A 24,753-nucleotide genomic window follows, 5' to 3' on the forward strand; every position below is an offset into this window, starting at 1 on the left:
TGTCTTTCTCTTCCTCAAAGTTTATGGCATCCACCACTGCATGCTTCCTTCTTTCAGGGCCAGCGTCAGCACTAGGAAATGAAAGGACTGTTTTTCTTATTGCTCACAACCATATTAGGCAATTTTGATACTCGTTGTCTTACTTTCCACAGCACGCAAAATGATTTATAATGCCAAATTTCTTGCATAGTGTTTCTTTCCTAGTCCTTGGATTCCATTTAGTTTGGCCTAGGTAGTGACTCAACGCAGATCTAGATAATCCGTTCTCTGGACAGTTCAGCTGACCCTGCTGTTTGGAAGCACTTCTCTTAAAGGCAAACAAACTAAAACCAAAACCAATTGCCTGTAAATCAGAATGTGTCATGAACAATCCTATTCTCTAAATAAATATGTTGATGTCTCTAAATGTACATAGTAGTGGAATTCTAATGTCTTTAAGGTAATTATCTGTTCCCTTTTCTGTTCCTTGCTTTTGAAGACACATACTTAATCTCAGCAGTCCCATTTGGCTTGGGGTTACGCTAGTCAAACTTGGAAACGGTGACTCATTTTTTCAAGTTTCCCCATTGAGATGGTAAAAGAGCACTGTTAGACCAAAAATTCTGAGCCAAGATAAGTTACTGAGGGAATAGGTCAATTGTCTGCAAAGTTACCTTCTGTCATCAGGCAGCATGTTTTGAGGTTCTCTATCTGTCACCCTGGAGAGGTGTAAAAACCAGAAAAACTAGTGAAATCGGGGAGATTATCAGAAAAATAAGATACAGTAGATTTTAGAAAAGGAATTCTAAAAAGAAAACTTCACTTAAGTCTGGAATGCAAAGATTGAGGAGAGTAAATAAGGCTCACCCTGCACCTGAACCTATCTCTGATGAAAGTCTCAGGTTGCATGCAGATGGAATTGTAAATGAATGAGGTTTCAAATGCTCTGAAAATAGGGAATATAATGATACAACACAGAGAAATGGACAAGACAGATCAGTGGAAATTTGTTCCAGATGGCAAAATGGAAATACCTTTGCTATTAGAGACCTTGAATTTCAGAAATGGAATTTTTCATTGCAATCATCTGTAAAAATGAGAACAGTTAAATTCTAAAATGATTAGCCAGATTGATTGGACTGTCAGGGCAAACTTACACTAGTAAATTAAAAATTCCTAGAGGAGTTCCTCGGCACTGAGACAAACTAGCAAGGGCATGGTGCACATCTACGCTAGTAAATTCTTCTAATGACCAAAACTAGGTGGCTGCATACAAACTGCTTATTGGAAATGGTTCCTGGGATGTTCTAACTTTCAAACCATACCCATGAAATATTTGCAAGTGTGCTAGCTGGCAACTGTCAAAATCATGTCAGAGAACGTATTACTCGTTTCTAGTATAAATGATTGCATTCCTGTTTCCAGTTCTATTTAGTTTATTAGCATCCCAGAATCTCTGCCTTCAGTACATACAGAACAACTTAATGGTTTATTTAAGAAAATGGCAGTTAGTATAAGTAAAAACTTGCTCACTGTTAGAGATAGAATCCAATTATTTTTCCTGAAGCAATGACTTTTACTTAGAAACTGAGACGATCTGTTTTCCAATATTGCCTCCATTCATCATGGACTGGAAAGCAGCTTCAAGAGAAATAATGAAATAAGTTAGTGCCAAGCAAAATGTGCCAAGTAACTTTTAAAAAAGAAAACAAAAATAGTAGAAGCAAATGTATTAAACAGCTCCCCAAAAAGGAGACATCACGTTTTGGACCTAAACATATTTATCCTTAATGACGTGCTATATTAAGAAGGAAAAAAAAAAGCTAGTCTGTAATAAACTGCTAAGGGCAGTTTTGTGTAATAATTTAAAAACCTGATTTTTAAGCAACTGTTTGGCCCTGTACAAATTAACGATTACATTTGCTGCCTTTGTGATATGCCACACAAATACCAAACAGAAAGACAAGGCGTGACTGGAGAGCCCACAAATGCTGTGGGTTTCACAAACCTTTGTGAAAGGAAAAGGTTTATAAATATTCTATGTAGTACAGTAAATGTGAGAAGCTGGTGCAAAAGAATAAGTCTTTGAGTAAACAAAGTATGAAATATGACTGCTGTATTTGATCAAATTCCTTCAAAATACATATGTATACCAGTAAGTACCAATTACAAGAATAAATTTAAATCTATAAGATTTGGCTATCCCTTAATTCTACTCGTTTCCAATCTTGTGGGACTAAAGACTAAATGGACTAAATCATACTCTTCCCTGTTACATGAAAGTGAAGCATTTTTACAGCACATCTTGAATCACCTGGCTCTCTAGCTTTGTCTCACTGGAGTCACAAGACGGCCTTCATTTTTGTATTTTCTTTGTTACAGATTTTTTGAACAGGCTACAGGCTATTTTGTTCCATTAAAAGAAATTTTTTTTTACTTTGTTTAGCAATCTCTAATATGCTTTCCCCTTTCTTGTGCGTACTTTTCAATTTATTTTTTGTTAGCACATCCAATAGCAAGCACTGTTAGATACTTTAAAGTATAAGTTCAAAGTTTCCAACATGCCATTTTCTTACACACAAGTTCTAAGAAATGGGCAGCACTTTTAAATCTGTAGGATCAGGATGACTATTACCAGCTGCTAAGGTAGCAGTTTAACAATTAATCCCCCCCCCAATAGTAAAACAACCAAAAAAAAAAAATCTCAAAATTTATATTAAATGATTTTTTAACATAAAATAATATTCTCACAGAACATTTTAATACGTTGTGAAAAAAATGCATATTTTATTATAACATAAAAATCATGTTTTAGATAAAATACAAAAATCTGACTTGGCAAATGAAACAAAGGAGGCAGTTAACCTCTGCTGTCATTGTATTTAATCAGATTATTATTCTTAGAAAATGGTGTAAAAATCTTACCACCAATGTTTGCTAAGCCTTCTGCCACAGTCTCTCTGACCTGTCAATGCAAACAAGTCCTTTTAGCTTTCTTCAAACAAGATTAACATTTCTTAGAAAAGTGCCATGAAACTGCCGCAGAAACTACCAAAATCTAAACAATTCTCTTGCTACAATGGACAGTGCTCTGTTTGGGCCAGATTCTTTCATCAAGAGAGGAGTGAATACTTTCTGACAAACATGTAGGCGATTTAATTCTTCAATCAGAACCAGAACATCCCTGCCCCTGCCAAAATTTCACATCTCAGGATTTTCCCAGGAAAATTTACTGATCACCTAAAGAATCAAAAACTAATTTAGACAGACCTCACAGGGAAGGGATGGATAAAGCATCTACCCATCACAAAATAATAAAAGGTGATTACAAACCTTGAAATAAAATTTCAGACAAGATCCCTAAAAGCATTCAGGACACTAACTAATCGGGTATTTGAAAGTACGTATTTTTGAAGGTCTGATCCTTGAAGAAAAAAAGCACTTGCACCCTATGCTGAAAGAAAGAATACAGACATCAGCAGCATGTAATTAGAAAAATCTGTCATACTACAGTCACACCATCCTCAGCAGGTACCTACTAAAACAGTGCAACCTAATAAGCTTTCGATTATACTTACACATTCTTAAGAAAATCTGTTCAATTCTGAGGCATGGTAAGAGAGCCAAGGACAAAGAAAATTGACTTCTTGTAGTCAGACCATGATCTGAGGAGATAGTATCAAAGGCCATAGATTAAACGTAAAAGTTCTTACCTTCAGTTTACCCTCTTGGATCCACTGACAGAGTTGTAATATACTAGCTTCTTGTTTGTCCATATAGTTCAACACTAAGAATCTTTCCCTGTGAAAGAAAAGAAAAGAATGAGCCTTGATTTAAGAAATGTTGGAAAGCATATTTTGAAATCTTTACAAATCTTTTCAGGAAACAGCATTATTGAAACTGAAGGGTTATGAGTATTAATTACAATGAGATGTAGCTCAGAGCTTTGCCAGCTTGTTGAGACAGCTCCCTGCAGTGGGAGCTTGACAGTAACATCAGTCTTAGACAAGTAATTTTGTTCAAGTATCAGAGAGAAGATTAATAAATATCAAGTAGTATTGCCAGAATAAGCAAGCGCCCATAAAATGTGAGAGAATTCCTATTCTTTTTTACTTTTCTTTGTGGTAGGGAGAATAATTAATGGACCTGCAACTAGATGGCGAGTATAAATTAACTTTCAGGCTCCCCAAAATTTTGCATATCCTGCTGTCACAGCCATCTATAGCAATCAAGAGAAAGTGAAATGATCATCAAAAATGGTAATTACTTGTAGCAATGTACTGACTAAATTCTCCACTGCCTTCTACTATGCATGGTGTATTTTAGTATTTTTATCCATTTGTTAAAAGTGCAGACAACAGTAACAGGGACAAGAAAAGAATTTTACTTAGAAGAGGTCAATCCATTTGCACAGAAATCAAAAGTCTTCCCAACTTTCTGCAATGCAATGAATGAAAAATCTCCTAAGACTTTGCTCCTAATCTCTGCCTTAGCTCCACCTGAATCCTGACAGGAGATTTAGCAATTCCCAGAGTCATAACAAAAATCAATGTTTTACCTGTATATATCTGTCACACCTACAGTCCCATTATCTAATAAACCCCCAAATACTAAAAATGTAATTTCAATACAATCACTGCATCAGCTGCATCCTTACTTTAAAAATATTTTATTTTCTCTCTGCCTGAACTATTACACTTGGAGAGAAGGCACTCTGCAAAACGTCTGAGAACAGAACCATGGCAACACCTTCCCTCATGCTGAAGAATCTGTCAGAGACTCCAGGACTAAATCAAGCAACCACAAACAAAGCATAACAACAGACAACTACGTTAACATGTAACAACATCCTTTCCCATTTTCTATGCTGATACAGACAAATGTCAGAGAAAGGATTTACTGACATTGTGATTGATTATAGTTTCCTTTTTTAGTATGGCAACATTCTGTTCCGATTACACGTGCCTATTGCGGATCTACAGACTACCTTCCAAACATCAGCGTCACAACATCACATGCGCAATATACCTGGAACCTGGTCACAAGTTCTGGAGGAGAAATGTACCTTGTGATATTCCTTTCTTTCTGTATTTTTTCTATGTCAGGAGACAGCGGAGGAGGATAAGGCACATCTTTGTTATACTGAGAAATCTGTCCACACAGGATGATATGGCTGTTCCGATTCATCTGTTTGAGACAGCACAAAGTGAGAAAAATTACATTCCTTGGTCTCAGAAACTAAATTTTCCAGAGATGCAATAGATTATATTGCAAAATTTTCACATGGGTATCCTTACTTAGAGCCACATTTCCTGGAAAAGAGGGAGAATTACAGGCAGTCCCATTCAACCTATGACAACATTCAAATAGATAAATGCAGGGCAATAGTGGTAAAATAAATGCTATACAGCCTATGTGTAATTTAAAAAGGCATTAAATACAAGGAACATAAGAAATTGTTATCTTACTGTGTGCCCTTTTTGTCAGGAGAAGAGGGGTAATAGGACAAAGAAGTTTGATACAGCTGTTGGATACAGCTGTGATTTAGAGCTCCCAAAGATGGCATTGCCACCAAAGTCTCCCTGCCATGAGACAAGAGTAGTTTCACATTAACAATGAAGAGGGCTGGTCAAGAGTCTTTATGGAGGCCCAGCAGAGCCGGTCTTTTGTGAAGCCAGAAAACCAAAGCTGACAAAACACAAGACGACTACACTGACAGACAAGGTTTTTAGAATATTACCAAGTCTCCTGGCCAAAGAAGCGAGCGATGAGAAGCAGAAATTGTGTTTCTATTACTATACTGCCAGGCTAGTCCAAATGACAGACACTGATTTCAAATATCCGATTTCTCCTCAAGACCAGGATCAGCACCTAGATTAGATCAATGAAGTGGAAAGCCTGCTGTGGTGTATTGCATGCTGGTCTCTGGTATGAATTAATACAAAGCTGGGCATGCAGACACTGGAGAATGACTAGAATAAACCCAACAGCTGGTATAATCACCTGACTTATAACTGTATCACTGATGTCTCCACCAACATTGTCAAAGTAAACATCCACACCGCCTGGGCAGAGTTCACGTAGCTGCTCTGCCACATCCCCCTTCTTGTAATTGATAGCAGCATCAAACCCCATTTCTTGGACCAAAATGGAACACTTTTCATCTGTGCCAGCAATGCCCACCACTCTAGAGCAGCCCTCTAGACGGCCAATCTGCAGATGCACAGTTAAAAAAAAAAAACAACAAAAAAAAACAAACAGTAAAGAGAAGTTACATCATTCATCTGCATAAAGGTACCAGTGGGAGAAAGGGGGCCTTAGGGGGTGTTACAGTTATCCCCCATCCCACTAAACCCCAGGCAGCAAAGTTCAGCGCATGCTCCCATCACATGTGACACAATTGCCTCTTGTCACTCCCTCCTCACACTTAGAGAAGGGGCAGGTACAATCGAAATCTGCCATCTTTCCAAACTCACTGACTACAGGAGGTTTAGTCTGTGGAGTCACCAATGACTGGCAGTACTGGAGAGCTAAATATAGTATAAAATCACCATCTGCCAAGTACCGTAACATAGCTAATAAAAGGCCAAAAAGATTGGACAATAATTGATTTAAATACATTCTTCATAGATTTGCTTATGCATTGTTTCTTCAGAGCTCCTCTTTATCAGTAAGTCTTAAGCTTGCTCAATATCAATTGTGTTTGTATATATATATGTGCGTGTGTATATATATATTTGTAGATATGCACATACACACACACACACAAACACACTGCAACAGGTTCTGCAAAGCTGAGGAGGATACAAGGGCTGTAAATCTCAAAACACAAAGGATGTCATGGAACACAACATGAAGAAGGGTTTACCACATTTTTTTACTGACTATTTTCTAATACAGAAAAAAATGAAAGTCACCAGTCAACTCGAGGACTATGTTCAAATGCCAGACTACTATATAAATATACAGTAAATACATGTATTTATACCATCTACTTTATTTATGCTAGTGACAAGTGATCACCTTGGGACGTTTTCTCCTATCTCAGTTTCATGACACTTAAGTTTCACACCTAAAATCTTTCTCAGTGAGAGTGTGAGCCAAATCTGTGAAACTGGCCCTTCCCATGGAGTTATACCTGCTCATGTTTACAATTATTTTATCCATATGTTTACTGACCAGCATGTTTCAGAAGATAAAACTGGTAACAGAGTATGCTTGTATGTCTTAAGCCTACCTACCTGGCCAGCCAAAGAGCCGCAGGCACCAGCTGCTCCGCTCACCACCATTGTCTGATTTGCACCCACAGTCACATGTCCTTTCTCCTTTATACCTAACAGGGCTGTCAGTCCTGTGATGCCAGCTGCACCAAGAAAGTAGGAAAGGCGTCCATTTACAAGTTGTGGAACAAGCTACAAAACAGAAATGCGTGGTGGTGTTCATTTCTTTTTAAGGTGAGGTTTTGCTGTTTGCTATTTAATTGTCTGAGGATAGAAGACTAACTCAGGATATTTACCAGGCAAGGTACAACTGCTAGGGACAAGCTAGGTACAAACTAGCTCTACCCTAATAACAAGTTTATACGAAATCAAACGAAGATTATATTTCCATAGTTTTAGAAAAAGTTTTTAAACAAAGTCACTCAGAAAAACTTAAATTATGGAAGTGTCAAAAAGTGTCAAAAGTTGGGAGATAAGAAGTTTCCAGCAATGGTGAACTATCCGTATGTTAGCATAAAGGATAAAATAGCACCACTTTATAAAATATTGTGATTGCAGATCTGTGGCAAAGGGTCCTAAAGAAAGGAGTTTATTGGAAAGTATACATTCTTAAACTACAATAATTTTCTGTGTTACAAGGGGATGATCAAAACAATATCCCTAATGCACTGTTACCTCTCCACTTTCAACTTAATATTGAATACCCTTTCTTCTGTGGATGTAAAATCTCAAGGAAAAGCTTTCACTAACATATGTTAGTGAAATAAATTGAATTAAATATATCTACAGCCTTTCATGTCTTATGACTACAGTCTTATGGATCAGGAGTTCTAATAGAATTAGAATAATTAACAGAATTAATTAACAGAAGCAGCTTCAGGGAAATTTATTAAAAATCCAACAACTGAAATAATACTGGCATGTCTGGTAACCAACAAAAGCATTTACATTTTTCTTTGTTAAGAAAAGAGAGAAATTGATACAGATTTTGCCACCTGTGAGTTGATCTGCCTTTTGAGAACTGGTTGCTCCAATAACGTTGGCTTGATTTTGACTAAGAAATAGTAACATTAGCTGCTATTAAAAAAAAAAAAAAGGTTTAGGAAAAGAAAATAGTGACAATCTGGGCTTTGCATTTACATTACCTTTTGTAGCAAGCTTCCATCTAGAATTGCCACTGTCTGCCAGGGCCAATTGAAGGAAGTTACAAAGTCTCCTTTAGCAAGGTTATCATGCTTACTCTCCTCCACAACCCCAATGCCCCCACCATCAGCAACTTCAGACAGCTGCCAGGGCAGGAGGTAATCTGAGCCAGTATCCTCATTCATTCGGCAGCGCTGAAAGACAAGGCTTTAATGAGAGGCTCTGGTGGAACACACGTGGTTTGTTTATGAGTTCAAATGAAGTTGCGGATGAGATATGTTTAAAACTTCAAACACAAAGGACTACTCAAAAATCTCTCAATAAGCCCCAGATATTCATCATCTTTTCTTAGATCCCTCTTTCCTCTCTTATTTGCTCAGTACAAAAAGAGGACAGACCATTCTGATCTCCTCCAGCAGCATTACCAAAGCCAACATGTTCTATAGACGCTGCCTCAAAGTCAGCTGTGCAACTGAAGACGACTGGCTTGGGTCTGACGAGAATTCTATAAATGCCATTCCTTAACTGGATGAATCATAGAAATGTAGGATTGAAAAAACCACCCACAAGTCATTTAGTCCATGCCTATGCACTGAAGAACAGTCAAATATATGTAGAATATCCCTGACAGAGATCTGTTTAATGAAACACCTTGAAATCTGAAGTCTTTTCTTTGTATCTCCCCCTGTAGCCTGAGCTAGTAATTCAGGATTGTTAAACTTTTCCTTAATTCCCAAGCTAAACCTACTTTCCTGAAATTAAGACTGTTTCTTTTCTACTGTCTCCATCTATGCAGGGAACAAATGATCAGAATTGTCTTTATAGCAAACTTTTACATACTAGCAGACTGGGTCTGTCTGGTTCTCCTCCTACCTTCATTTCCATTTCAACCCACCACTCTCCCAACCACATGATTTCTACAGTTTTGCAGAATTAGGTGCAAGTGCTGGTTATGGCTTCATTCACTAATCCTCTCTCTGCTTCCATTGTTTACAAATGTCCTGGTTTCGGCTGAGATAGAGTTAATTTTCTTCCTAGTAGCTGGTATAGTGCTGTGTTTTGGATTTAGTAGGAAAATAATGTTGATAACACACTGATGTTTTAGTTGTTGCTAAGTAGTGCTTATACCCAGTCAAGGATTTTTCAGCTTCTCATGCCCAGCCAGCAAGAAGGCTGGAGGGGCACAAGAAGCTGGGAGGGGACACAGCCAGGACAGCTGACCCAAACTGGCCAAAGAGCTATTCCATACCATATGACATCATGCCCAGTATATAAACTGGGGGGAGTTGGCTGGGAGGGGTGGATAGCTGCTTGGGAACTAACTGGGCATTGGTCGGCGAGTGGTGAGCAATTGCATTGTGCATCACTTGTTTTGTATATTCTAATTCTTTTTTTATTATTATTGTAATTTTTATTATTATTATTATTAACATTATTGTTATTTTCTTCCTTTCTGTCCTATTAAACTGTCTTTATCTCAACCCACAAGTTTTACTTTTTTTCGATTCTCTCCCTCATACCACTGGGTGGGGGGAGTGAGCGAGCGGCTGCGTGGTGCTTAATTGCCAGCTGAGGTTAAACCACGACAGTCCTTTTTGGCGCCCAATGTGGGCCCTGATGGGCTGAGATAATGACAAATCTGCCTGGAACACGTTAGAATAAATTTGTTATAAGCATTCATCATATTAGTTCAATAGCTCTTGAGAATTTTGAATACCCTCGGGATGTTCAAACCAGCATGCTCCTATTGCTATGTCTCCTGAAGGTGTTCCAGGTCTTGTTTGGGGTTAAACAACTATTTAAGAATATCACCCAGAGATCTGCCCCGAGGCTGGAAAATCATGGGTGGCATGGCATGTGGGAGAATATGGGCAAGTATCACCTCCAATGCTTTGGAACTTCACTCTTGAACAACTACAGGACCCTGATGAAGTGATAGAATATTTGAAAGGAAAATACTGTGGCTATTCCAAAGAGGCACAACTTACCACACTGTGCTGGGCCCTGGCCAGTATCTACCAAACACTGCTTGATATTATGCAGCACCCTCAGTGGGAAGGGAGGGAAAACAGATCAACAGGCCCTGTGGCTACTCCAGCCCCGGCGACAGGCCCTGTGGCTACTCCAACCCCCGCGACAGGCACTGAAACTGAACCAGAGAAACAACCTGTGCCGGTATCAGTCGCCCCTATACAGAAGAAGAAATATACAAAAAAATCAGTTCACTTAGTAGCAGATGAAGATGAACCAGTGTCATCACGAGAACAGGAGGAAGAGGCAGAACTGGAGATAATCACCCGATCCCTATCCCTGAGCAGGCTGCAGGGTATGCGAAAAGATTTCAGCTGTCATCCAGGTGAGCGCATTATCACCTGGCTGCTCTGATGCTGGGACAATGGGGCTAGTAGCCTGGAATTAGAGGGTAGGGAAGCCAAGCAGCTGGGATCCCTTTCTAGGGGAGGTGGCATTGACAAGGTGATTGGAAAAGGGACACAAGCCCGCAGCCTCTGGAGGCGACGCCTGTCAAGCATGAAGGAAAGGTACCCCTTCAAGGAACACGTTATATGTCAGCCAGGTAAGTGGGCCACAATGGAAAGAGGTATCCAGTACCTGAGGGAATTAGCTGTGCTAGAGATGATTTATTATGACCTGGACAACAAGCAGTTACCCAGAGATCCAGATAAAGTCCAATGCACACAACCCACGAGGCAGAAATTTGTACGGAGTGCACCATCATTGTATGCCATCCCACCGGCAGTACTGACCTGGAAAGACGAAGAAGCACCGACAGTGGATGAAATGGCTCGCCAACTCCAGCAATACGAAGAAAATCTCTCTTCTTCCCTACAAGCCTGCATCTCGGCTGTGGAAAAACTGTCTGAAGAGTCCAAAAAACTGATCGAACGGATCGAAAAGTCCTACTCCCCACTTGTACGGACCAGTATGTCAGCTATTAGGAGTGAGCGTTCCTCTGCTCAAGAGAGAGAATATAGAAGGTACACACCACAGGGTACCCTGTGGTTTTACTTGCATGACCATGGAGAGGACAGGAGGAAGTGGGATGGAAAACCTACCTCGACGCTAGAGGCATGGGTATGTGAGTTGCAAGGAAAAACAATCACAAAAGGGGATTCTTCCTGGAAAAATGCCGCTCCAATTTCCAGTAGGCCAGTTCCCCAGACAGAGTAGAAGGGCTGATCTTACTTCTGATCTTCTTGAAGGGACTTCTAAGTCATTTTTACAAGAAATGAGTAATGAATACTCTGACCAAGATTGGAGGGGCCCTGCCTCCAGCCAGGTGGAGGAAAGGGACAACTGGGTTTATTGGACTGTGTGGATTCGATGGCCTGGCACGTCAGACCCACAGGAGTATAAGGCTCTAGTGGACACCAGTGCACAGTGTACTCTAATGCCATCAAGTTACAAAGGGGCAAAACCCATCTGTATTTTGGGTATGACAGGGGGATCCCAACAGCTAACTGTATTGGAAGCTGAAGTGAGTCTAACTGGGAATGAGTGGCAGCAATACCCCATTGTGACTGGCCCAGAGGCCCCATGCATCCTTGGCATAGACTATCTCAGGAGAGGGTATTTTAAGGACCCAAAGGGGCACCGGTGGGCTTTTGGTATAGCTGCCTTGGAGACGGAGGCAATTGAACAGTTGTCCACCTTGCCTGGTGCCTCTGAGGAGCCTTCGGTTGTGGGGTTGCTGAGGGTCGAAGAACAACAAGTGTCAATTGCTACCACAACGGTGCACCAGCAGCAATATCACACCAACCGAGACTCCCTGATTCCCATCCATAAGTTGATTCATCGACCGGAGAGCCGAGGAGTGATCAGCAAAACTCGCTCACCCTTTAACAGTCCCATATGGCCAGTGCGAAAATCTAATGGAGAGTGGAGACTAACAGTAGACTATTGTGGCCTGAATGAAGTCACGCCGCTGCTGACTGCTGCCATGCTGGACATGCTAGAACTTCAATATGAGCTGGAGTCAAAGGCAGCCAAGTGCTACACCACAACTGATATTGCTACTGTGTTTTTCTCAATCCCTTTGGCAGCAGAGCGCAGGCCACAGTTTGCTCACTTGGAGGCCTCACTTGGAGGGTCGTCCAGGAATTGACTGCCCCAGGGGTGGAAAAACAGCCCTACCATTTGCCATGGACTAATCCAGACTGCACTGGAACAGCGTGACACTCTGGAACACCTGCAGTAGATTGATGACATCATCATACTGGGCAACACAGCAGAAGTTTTTGAGAAAGGGAAGAAAATAATCCAAATCCTTCTGAAAGCCAGTTTTGCCATAAAACAAAGTCAGGTCAAGGGACCTGCACAGGAGATCCAGTTTTTAGGAATAAAATGGCAAGATGGATGTCATCACATCCCAATGGATGTGATCAACAATAGCAGCTATGTCTCCACCGACTAATAAAAAGGAAACACAAGCTTTCTTAGGTGTTGTGGGTTTTTGGAGAATGCATGCTCCAAATTACAGGCTGATTGTAAGCCCCCTCTATCAAGTGACCCGGAAGAAGAACGATTTTAAATGGGGCCCTGAGCAACAATAAACCTTTGAACAAATTAAACGGGAGATAGTTCATGCAGTAGCCCTTGGGCCATTCTGGGCAGGACCAGATGTTAAAAATGTGCTCTACACCGCAGCCAGGGAGAATGGCCCTACCTGGAGTCTCTGGCAGAAAGCACCAGGGGAGACCCAAGGCTGACCTCTAGGGTTTTGGAGTCGGGGATACAGAGGATCTGAGGCCCACTATACTCCAACTGAAAAAGGGATACTGGCAGCATATGAAGGAGTTCGAGCTGCCTCGGAAGTGGCTGGTACTGAAACACAGCTCGTCTTAGCACCCCAACTGCCAGTGCTGGGCTGGACGTTCAAAGGGAAGGTCCCCTCTACACGTCATGCAACTGATGCTACATGGCATAAGTGGGTTGCACTGATCATGCAACGAATAGGATGAATAGGAAACCCCAGTCACCCAGGAATTTTAAAAGTGATCATGGACTGGCCAGAAGGCAAAGATTTTGGAATATCGCCAGAGGAGGAGGTAACACGTGCTGAAGAGGCCCTACTGTATAATAAACTGCCAGAAAATGAGAGGCAATATGCCCTGTTCACTGATGGGTCCTGTCGCATTGTGGGAAAGCATCGAAGGTGGAAGGCGGCTGTATGGAGTCCTATACAACAAGTTGCAGAAACTGCTGAAGGAGAAGGTGAATTGAGTCAGTTTGCAGAGGTGAAAGCCATCCAGCTGGCTTTAGACATTGCTGAACGAGAGAAGTGGCCAGTGCTCGCTCTCTATACTGACTCATGGATGGTGGCAAATGCCCTGTGGGGGTTGTTACAGCAATGGAAGCAGAGTAACTGCCAACGCAGAGGTAAACCCATCTGGGTTGCCACACTGTGGCAAGATATTGCTGCCTGGCTAGAGAATCTGGTTGTAAAAGTACATCACGTAGATGGCCACGTACCCAAGAGTCAGGCCACTGAAGAACATCAAAAAAACCAGCAGGCGGCTGAGGCTGCTAAGATTGACGTGGCTCAGGTGGACCTGGACTGGCAACACGGGTGAATTATTTATAGCTCAGTGGGCCCATGACACCTCAGGCCATCAAGGAAGAGACACAACATACAGATGGGCTCGTGATTGAGGGGTGGACTTGACCATGGACACTATTGCACAGGTTATCCATGAATGTGAAACATGCGCTGCAATCAAGTAAGCCAAGCGATTAAAGCCTCTTTGGTATGGAGGACGAAGGCTGAAACATAAATATGGGGAGGCCTGGCAGATTGACTATATCACACTCCCACAAACCCGCCAAGGCAAGCGCCATGTGCTTACAATGGTGGAAGCAACCACTGGCTGGCTGGAAACATATCCCATGCCCCATGCCACCGCCCGGAACACTATCCTGGGCCTTGAGAAGCAAGTCTTACAGTGACATGGCACCCCAGAAAGAATAGAGTCAGACAACGGGACTCATTTCCGAAACAACCTCATAGACACCCGGGCCAAAGAATACAGCATTGAGTGGGTATATCACATCCCCTATCATGCACCAGCCTCCGGGAAAATCGAATGATACAATGGACTGTTAAAGACTGCATTGAGAGCAATGGGGGGTGGAACCTTCAAACATTGGGACACACATTTAGCAAAAGCCACCTGGTTAGTTAACACTAGAGGATCTGCCAATCAGGCTGGCCCTGCCCAATCAAAAATTCCACATACTGTAGAAGGGGATAAAGTCCCTGTAGTGCACATAAAAAATATGCTAGGGAAGACAGTCTGGGTTAGTCCTGCCTCAGGCAAAGGCAAACCCATTTGTGGGATTGCTTTTGCTCAAGGCCCTGGGTGCACTTGGTGGGTGATGCAGAAGGATGGGGAAGTCCGATGTGTGCCTCAAGGGGATTTGATTTTAGGTGAGAATAGCCGATGAATTACAATTGTATGATGTTAATTGCTATATAACCCTGCCACTGTATGTCATCACTACTATAACTGTTATATGCTATACCAATATTACAGTAAGAATCACTTAGATTAATGAAGAATGAACTTTGATGAAACCGAGCGAAGCGCAGTAGTGATGGAACGAGAACTGACTGCAGCATGCAACAATCCAACACTACACACCATCCTCCTGCTGCACCCAAAGTCACCCGCCCACCGTACTGCACCAAAGCCCAATACTGCTCTGTCGAGTGAGCAGACTTCGCACCATCCCTCCTGCTCAGAAAGACTGTTACAACAGATGGAGCCCGAAGTCATGGACTAAATGAACTCAACAGAAATTTTATAGGGATGGCCCACAGACTAAGGGAACAATATCTGTGTGTGTATATATATATATATCAAAGGACAGGAAAGGTGATGGTGATTAATTGGGATGTATTGGAAAGCGTGGGACCTGAGCATGATGTAAATGGTATAGAATAAGGGGCAGATACTGTCCTGGTTTTGGCTGAGATAGCGTTAATTTTGGATTTAGTATGAGAAGAATGTTGGTAACACACTGATGTTTTTAGTTGTTGCTAAGTAGTGTTTATACTAAGTCAAGGATTTTTCAGCTTCTCATGCCCAGCCAGCAAGAAGGCTGGAGGGGCACAAGAAGCTGGGAGGGGACACAGCCAGGACAGCTGACCCAAACTGGCCAAAGAGCTATTCCATACCATATGATGTCATGCCCAGTATATCAACTGGGGGGGGGTTGGCGCGGAGGGGCGGATCGCTGCTTGGGAACTAACTGGGCATTGGTTGGCGAGTGGTGAGCAATTGCATTGTGCATCACTTGTTTTGTATATTCTAATTCTTTTTTTATTATGTCATTTTTTAATTATTATTATTGTCATCATCACCATTATCATGATTTTCTTCCTTTCTGTCCTATTAAACTGTCTTTATCTCAACCTATGAGTTTTACTTTTTTTTAACTCTCTCCCTCATCCCACTGGGTGGGGGGAGTGAGTGAGCAGCTGCGTGGTGCTTAGTTGCCGGCTGGGGTTAAACCACGACAAAGTATTGACACATTTTTGTGTCAATCACCCACTTAAGGAGAAAATCTGACTTTCATTTGTAAACAAAACTGGTAATAGCTAAATAACATTTAACTTGAATCATTTACATGTTTTGTCTAGAATTTTTTTGGCTGATCATGTCCCTCTCTTGCTTCATCATGAAATATTCTTCTTCCTCTACCCATACTCCCCTCAACTGAAAAATACTTCCTTCCATGGCAAAAAAAAAAGTTAAAAAACGTATATAAAAAAGGCAAAGTTCAGAAAAAGCTGATACAAACAAATCCGTAATGGTATACCAGGGCTCACAGTCTCTTCCTGGTCCTATAAAGTTATATTCCTATACATATCACAGGCACATAAATGCCAAATTCCTTCCCAATATAACTCCATCAGAATGAAGAGAATTACTAAGTTATACTAGAGATACATTTGTCCTATAATTGGTAACTTTGGTGTTAAACATCATGACAGGTACAGAGTTGAAGATATTTTAAAAAACAAATTCTGGCTTAGCTCTAAGTCCATCACCTACCATGTAAGGGTCCACAGAGAGATAAAGGGTTCTAACACGCACTTGTCCTGCTTGGATCGTATCCGCTATTGTACTTTGTTCCAGTCGGAAGTTTTCAGCCACTGGCACTCCATTCTTACCTAGAAATATTTTAAAATCAAACAAATAAATGAATCAATATAAAGCTTCCCTTAATCAATATAGGAAGGCCTTTTTTTAAGGTAGTCCTTTTTAGAATAAGTTAGGCTATTATCTTTACAGAGGTATAAAATTACTGACCAACTTTCAGGTTTTGTGTCACAGACTATGACTTAAATGGGTACACTGCCACCATCCAAACTGAAGACCTGCTGATCTGCCAGCTTACGCTTACCTGGGCCAGTACCAGGCACTTGCACTGACCGACAGTTTCCATGCTGTTTGCCACACATAATTTTTATGAACAATTAGGGCAAATTAAAAAAAAAAAAAGGGCTGTTCCCATTCTCAAAAAATGGTTCTATATACCCTATGTGCTGAAAAGCCCCTAACTTTCAAAACAAAGACATGCATTGGGACTTCTCTCACATAACAAAACCATCGTGCACTATTTTGCCAGTAGCAAATGACCATAAATTTTAACCAGGTAAGTTTTAAACTCTCACCTTTCAGTCTCTTTTGACTCAGTGAGACTGGGGGAATACAAACCATTGCCACTGCACATGCATATGCTGCAAGAGCATCCCTTTGCAGCTACAGACAGACCTCCTTAAATTAAAGCTTCCCAGAAACACCTATAAAATGTATGCCAATAGCCCCAAAACTGGAGGCTTCATCCTCAGGTTGGTACCACGTGCAGCAGATCAATCAGGCTGACAACTGGAACCACCGCCACTAAAAGGAGAGAGCCAGATACCCATGTATGTTTTAAGTCAGAGTGACTGGGTGACTACAGCAGGCTACTGCTGTAATATTTGATTTGCATTAGCAAAGACTTATTTGCAGGTCACACAATAGTTCTTACCTCTTAGGACTATTTTGGCATTGAGCAGCGTACAATACTCCCCCAAAAACTTTATGCACACACGCGGGTCTTCTACAACAGACCATTTATAAACTCACTATTCAAAATATTGTGCTGACATCCGTAACAAGGCAAATGTAAGCAAGGAAGTAAACAAATCCTCAAGAGTATAAATTTAAAAAACAAACACTTTGAAACATGGAAGGAATAAAAGATTCAATATTTACTAGAAGGAAACAAAAATGAACAGTAACAAAATACTTTATTTTAGTCATCTCTTAAAATGCAAAAAGAACAAATGTCAGAACTAAAAAGCAATGCTTGCTAATCTTTCTTCACTTTGAGTCCCTACACTTAGGGTTTTCTCATATATTATACATTAACCCTTTTTTCCCCGCCCAAGAGTTTAGAAATCTGTATATACAGATCTATATTTATTTAAATACACTTCACAATAAACTTTATTTATTGCTGCATGCAATATTAAGATATATAAATGTCAATAACTTAAGTTAGTGTCTGTTTCTACCCTCACCATTTTGGAGCATTAGGCAACCATACCAAACACATTGCTTCTTTATTGGACAGAAATACGTACCAGGGCGTGAATTCAGCACTACTCTCTGTATAATCATCCCTGCTTTTGCAGCAATTTCGCACTGGATTTCTACAAAGGAAAACATTGTTTGAAGGACTGAAACATAAATTTTCTTGAAAAAGAACATGGGGCAAAGTACTTCGTAATTTGCAAACTGGGGATGAAATATGGGCCTCACCAACTTCAGCATCTATGCCGAAGAATCATATAAAACAACGACAAATATAAAATAAACAAACTTGTGAATAAAGAGTTTCCCTGTTTATCTTGTTAAAGGCGTGATTTTATACAATGTCACAGTAGCACCTTCTGGAAAGACTGAAAATTATAATGTACCGTGCTCCTTGTAAGATCATCACCACCCCCTACCAGGTTGTAGGAGATATGTTTAGTTTGCTTTCCTGTGCTGAGAACACTCTGTTCCCACCTAAAAGACACTGCAGCAGCTTTGCATGTGTAAGTCAGGTGCAACTCAATAAAAGGCAGGCATGCATGCCAGTAATAGCAGTATGCAGATATATGATAAAAAGAGATCGTTGTGTAAGATGTTTCACATGAAATAGCAAGTCTTTCTATTAGCAGTCCATTTGCTCCTAAGAAATGATCTGGCCCAGAGATAAGAAAGAATTAGACCACCATTTGATCTGTTTTACTGAAAAATTTCTTCCTGAATTTCAACAGTTTAAGAGGGCTGTAAATTTGTGTTCTTGCAACTGTGAGATGCCAAAGCGATTAAGAGGGAATGAACCCGATTTAACAGGAGAAAAATCATGATCTTACATCTTTCAGAGCTAACACAAAATAAAAATGTTCTTACTACTATTCTCAGCTGACTGCCATAAATAACCAACCTCCACAAGAACCAAGGATATTAAGGAATGAAACATGATAGCTGATGTCTTTGTCATGTTTATTTTGCTGACAAGAACAGCAAATTGGAGTGAAGCTAAAGAGATGAGCCTAGAAAGAGTACATCATCACCACTTATCCAACATCTTTATTCTTTGAACGTTGCAAAACACAGAACCTTCTGTCTGTACTGTTATAGTGCTTACATTACAGCACTCACAGACCATCAAGAACTACAGCCTGGAGTGCTGAAAAACATAATAAAAAAGTTATCAAGAGAAAATGGGCACATCCCTGGCCTTTCCCTCTCATCTAAAACCCACAACTGACTCAAACCAAAAGTATCTCATTCATAAACCAGATAAAGGTTTAACATTTGATTGTGTTTGCACTTGAAAAGCTACTTATTAGGCAAAAATTATTCAAGAGTTAGTTTCTTTTCAGTATTTCAACACCTAAGGGTGCTACAAGAAAAACTACAAGAAATGGATCTCAAATGTGTCTTTACAGCATCACATCAGTGAAAAATAAGTGACCTGCACGGTTCTTTGGGCAGAACAATGTAGAACATCAGTCTACAACAAAAGGAAAAAAAACCCACACTTTGATGAAGTTACTAGCTACTGTCTAAAAACAAAAAATGAGCATTGAAAATACGGGAGTTAACAGTTAAAGAGAAAATAAAAATCCATGTTTATACCCACACAGCTGATACAATCTCTGGAATAAATATACTCATGTAAAACCCTAACAGGAAGGATGGCCTAAGATAAATTTGGCAGATCTTGGGTTCCGCATCATACTCAGCTATAGACTTCCTGTGTGATCATGGGCACGTCACTTTGAACTTCTTTTACAAAATATTTTTCAGAACAAAATTCCAAATACCTCCTGACAACATTTGCCTAACAAAATTACATTCAAGTGGTACAGTTGTTATCCCCAGAGCAATTGTCTTAGCATCTGAGAATTTGTGCTAATTCAATGAGCATTTTATAAACTGTCAGATGTGCCCAGTGCAATTTAAAATAATTATTTTTATAATTATTATTAAAAGAAGGTAAAATAAAACCATACTCTAGTAAACAATTTGCACACATACAGAACTTGGCTGAAGTTTATAACCACTAATGCAACTGCTCTGTGCAGAAATAATGAGTTAAGAATGCAGTGAATATAAACCAACAGCAATCTGACAGCTCACATGAAATTTGGGCAAATCATTCCTCTATATTCTATTCATATTCAGTTCAAATCTATCCATGGCGTTAACGGTTTATAATCTACTGTTTATAAACCATACAGAGTAGGCAGAATTGCTGTACAGCTCATGCCTTACAGAAAGGCCCACTGTCAAAACTGCTGACTCAATTTTTGTTATCCTGAAACTAAATACCTGTACTATGCAAACACAAAAACCCAATCTGAACAAGAAAAGAGATGATGAAAAACATTTTTATTGTGCATAACGCATACTTGAAATATGTGTTTTCTGTGATAGTACAGAGAAAAAAAATAAGAGTTCTTTAAAGAAAAAAGCCAAAGATATTAACATATTGGAAGAAAGAAAAAGCAATACAGAGCGGCATAGAAAGATGAGAGTGGAAAAAGTATACAACGTAAGTTTAGATTACTTCTTTGAATGCCTGACATTCTGAGGGAACACAAATGCTGTTGATTTCCCAGGTCATTTTCACAGCTTTTGGTTGAGAAGTCTGTGTACTACATCACTGTGAAGATCTTCCAGATACTGTGAGTGGGTGGACAGAAAGCAAGGCTGGCAACTGAATTGTCACTCATTCTATGACAGCTGTCACAGTAAAATACAACACTGGAGATGGACATTTACTTCTAAATATGACTGCACTTACCCTACAGTGGAAGTCAGTAACACCATTACACAAGCAAATGTTCACACTAATATCATAACATAGTTAGAAACAATCAAACTTTCCTCACATTATAAACAATACTGAAGTGACTAAAGAAAATAAGCAGACGCACCATCCTTTAGCAGCGTAAACTGAGGAAAGCTTTTGGAGAAAGAGAACAGATTTTTTAAAAGTGAAACAAAGGGGATTTGTATCATATAGATAATCCTTTTCAATATATGTATAATGCCAGTGTGAAGGATAATTTTGACCTTTTTTTTTTTTTTAAAGACCAACAGGAAGCAAAGTGCATTACTATTTTTTAGCTTTTCCAAACAAAAATAATCTGAGTTGGTTTTACTCTTTAAATCAAATGGAGTAAAAATTAATTGCAAGTTTTAACATCATCATTCTATGCCAGGATCACCTGACCCACCCTATGAGTACAACAGGAGCATTAAGCAGCACAACAGCAGTACCTTAAAGGGAGTCCCAAGTATGTTTTATTCTTATCCCTTTCTCCCCTTGCCTTTCTTTTCCCGTTTTTGCAGACACACATGACAACTCCTTTTAAGAATGTTAAATAAATTCCTCAGCACTAAAATGCTCCCATTTGTTTGTCCTGGGCTTGATTCCTAGAATTTCTTGTTTCTGAGACTGCCCATAAGACACTGGTTTTAGTTACATATACTTTTGCCAAAATGATTCACCGGCTTCCAAGTTGTTAGAGCCCATGCCAGGTGCACCCTAGTAAAAAAAGGAAGAGCAGGTAGTTTATCCCTCCTGTATCAGGTCCGGGCAGCATGGAGGAAGAAGGCAGTCAATCTAAATGGAGGACAAGTAAGACTGGAAGTCTTCTGAAACTGCGGTGTCAAAGTGGCTGGAACAAGGATCCTCAGAGGAAACTCAGAGAAAGAAATTTCAAGGAAGAACGACTGAATGAGGAATATGCAGGAAGGAAATATGGGAAGGACTGGCACTAGGAATCAGTGAGAACAGAGAAACATGGCAAGCATAGCAACTTAAAGGCCAGTAAAGCAGGGAAGAGACAAATAGAATGGGGAGAGAGAACTGGAGAAATTGGGAACAACAAATGAGACAGAACCAAGCAAACTGAGATGGGAATGGCTGGGCAAAAAGCAAAAAAATGGTAACTAACTGGCAAGGTGAGGAGAATGGAAATGGCAAAGCAAATGTAATGCCTTAGGCACCAAAGTCTCCACTACATCCCTACGGAGCTCTACATTTGAAGAATGTTAATTAATTGCAAACTCAAGTTTTCAAAAAGTAGAAGCCAGAATCAATAGTGACTGTCATGAACAGAGAAAAATGCATGCAATAAAAAGATAATTACTTTCATTAACTGAACTAATAAATCCACATTTCTTAATGTGTCACGTCTCATCACTGAATTCTCTGGTGTGAAGTTCCTCCCATAGTGTTTTCTCCATGTGGATTCTCTGACACACTATAAGGGTTGAGGGCAGGCTGCAGTCTTTCCCTCACGAAAGAAACAGGTGAAAAAGGAAGAATGGCAATAGTAGTAGGATCTTGATCCAGCCATCTTTTTTTTCTTTTTTTATATTCCAAGAAGCCTAGTATCTTTGAGCTTTTTATCTAATTTGACTGACATACAGAGCAAAAGTTCCAGTAAGCATACATGCTCACATCTACACACAATAGGATTGTATAAACTTTACTTTTTCAGATCTAGGTGTCAAAAAAGCTGAAAGCTCTCAGGTACCACCTCTTGGGCTTTTTTTTTTTTTAATAAATAGTTGCATTGTATTTGAGTTGCTGAAAATTGTTTAAAAATACCAATACACAAGGCCTCTTTTTTCTTAGCAGAATTTCAAGTCAGGAATGAACACAGGAATGCAGATCGCTCCCAGAAAGGAAGGAGCATCACTTCAGCAGAAGCAGCACCTGATGTTTTTCTGAGAAGCCTGTGATGCAGTACGCAGGCTCACACATTAGAGCAATCCCTGAGAGTGTACTGATTATCCACTTTCCTAGGTGTGACCCAAGACCAAGTCAGAAATCACTGCTGTCAAAGATGGAAGAGACACTGGAGACTGTCTTGCAGATGGTTCAATACCAGTTTCAGAAGCTGCAGATAGAATAATGTAGGAGAGAGAAACCAAGAGGTCAGAAGCAACAACAGCTGTTCACATTTACGTGCCACACAGCGGCCCTGATGTGGGTGCTGAGGAGGAATCCCAGAGGAAAGGATTCCTCCATTCACCCCGGGCCATAGTTTGATCCGGGGGCTCAGTAAAGCTAGATTCACGCTCCTGTTCTAGAGATCAGGCAATCCCAATAGTCTCTTCCAACCGTCAAACCTGTGCCATCGCCTACCCTGTACGAAGAGGCACTAATCCCTGAGGAAATGACTCCTGGGAAGGAGGGCAGGGGCTCTGCCCCGTCAGGGAGGGCTCGGAGGGCTCTGCCAAGCTCCCCTCCAGGCGGAACGAGGCCGCAGGCCCTCCCGCTTTTCCACCTGGCACCGGGGCACGCTCATCTCGACGGGGACGGCGGGCGCCCTCGGGTCCGTCCCCTGAGACCCCCGAGGCCCCGCTGGGCCGCTCTGCCCGCTCGGCGCGGCGCCGCCGCCGCCGCCCCTCCCCTCCCCTCCCCGTCCCCGCGCCGCGCCCCGCGCGTGGGAGGCCGCGCGGGGACGGTTAGAGGCCGGGGCCCTCACGCCACCGCGGGCCAGCCACGAGGCGCTCCCGCTCACCTTGAACCGCGCCTCGAGCGCTCCGGCACGTTCGTTACGGGGCAAACAGGCGGCCGCGCCCCCTCCCCGCGGCCCCGCCCCAACCCCTCCGTGCGCATGCGCGCAGGCCTTAAACAAGGAAAGGCGGAGGAGCATCGCTTAAAGCGGCGGTGCCCCGAGCCTGGCTCTTGCGAGGCGCGAAGGGCAGCGGCCCGGCCCGCCGGCAGTAGGTGCCCACTTTTATCCCCCCATTTCGCGAGGAGCGGCCGGTGGGGCTGTGGGCCGGGGTCTCCTGCCGTGGGGCCCAGCTGCCTGTGTGGGCGAAGTGGTGGCGGCTCATCTGCTAAGGCGCTAGGAAAAGGCGCTTACAGCTCGTGAGGGATTTTTCTTTGAGAGGGTAACGTTGAGAGATACTTGCTCCTTGCGCGTTCTACTGGATGAGATTTTGTTAATTGGTGCAATATAAGGCTGTATGATAGCCATTCTTAAAATTCCAGTAAAGTCGCTGTTGTGTACAATATAATGTTGTGTTTACTATGTACATACTTTTGCAATGCTCGAATACAGATGAAGAGGCATCTTTACTTAAAGAACGGGCTGTAGGAGGATGAATAATTGAAGAGCCAGAGCTTTCCTGGGATGGGGCTCACGTCCTGGTGCTGCCTGACTTGATTACTCTGTGTACTCGCCCTATGTTGTAGTGACTCACCGTGCTGGAAAGGCAAACAGGTCTGTGAAGTGGCCACTGAGTCGGTGGAAATTACTGCGGAGCTTAAAGTGACCACTGAAGACTGGAAAAACTCTTCCAGACTAATGATCCTGATGACTTTGTACTCTGCCTCTCACATAAAGGCAGGCAAAGCCTTTCTATTGTAGCTTTACCCATAGCACTTTAATATAGGTCTAAGTGAACAGTTTATATTTGTGCCACCATAATATATGCAACTTTGCATTTCACATTAATTGAAATAACATCATTGGAACTGGAATGGTCTAGGGAAAAAAATGAAGTATCATAATAAGGGGATTTATACCTCCATACTTTTTTCCCAACTTGTATCAGCTGATCTAATGACAGGTCAACTTCTTACTAGTGTAATGCACTGAAAGTAAGTCTTCAGGGCTGAAGTCGTCCCCATAGTTTCAAATGGGCATATCTTGTATGTAGAAGGCCTGCATTGAAATGAATGAATACTGACTTGCCTCATACTTGTGCAAGAAAAGACCGGCACAATTATAGAAATAATTATTTCAGAAACCAATGTTACATGTAATTATATGAGCAAACAGGAAAAGATTAGGAAGTGTATTAATGGAGAG

General features: G+C 41.3%; 1 protein-coding gene across 3 annotated transcripts; it reads right to left on the reverse strand.

Moving 5' to 3' along the window:
• Positions 1-939: 939 nt before the first annotated feature.
• PTGR2 (prostaglandin reductase 2) lies at positions 940-23,500 on the reverse strand. Of its 3 annotated transcripts, XM_050897470.1 has the most exons (11): positions 23,455-23,500; positions 17,998-18,066; positions 16,418-16,536; positions 8,345-8,536; positions 7,221-7,391; positions 5,983-6,192; positions 5,045-5,166; positions 3,693-3,780; positions 2,905-2,944; positions 1,513-1,620; positions 940-1,066 (listed from the first exon to the last, which is right to left on the reverse strand). In XM_050897470.1, the coding sequence occupies exons 2-10, from the start codon at positions 18,032-18,034 to the stop codon at positions 1,556-1,558; spliced, it is 1,044 nt and encodes a 347-aa protein (XP_050753427.1). In that variant the 5' UTR covers positions 18,035-18,066; positions 23,455-23,500; the 3' UTR covers positions 940-1,066; positions 1,513-1,555. The 3 variants fall into 3 exon arrangements, with proteins under 3 accessions (XP_050753427.1, XP_050753426.1, XP_050753428.1); XM_050897469.1 differs by lacking the exon at positions 940-1,066 and having other exon boundaries at positions 1,289-1,620; XM_050897471.1 differs by lacking the exons at positions 940-1,066; positions 16,418-16,536; positions 17,998-18,066; positions 23,455-23,500 and adding an exon at positions 10,331-10,388 and having other exon boundaries at positions 1,289-1,620.
• Between the last annotated feature and the right edge of the window lie 1,253 nt (positions 23,501-24,753).

The sequence above is a fragment of the Gymnogyps californianus genome, chromosome 5 (genome assembly GCF_018139145.2).
Source record: "Gymnogyps californianus isolate 813 chromosome 5, ASM1813914v2, whole genome shotgun sequence".
Classification (NCBI taxonomy): Eukaryota; Metazoa; Chordata; class Aves; order Accipitriformes; family Cathartidae; genus Gymnogyps; species Gymnogyps californianus.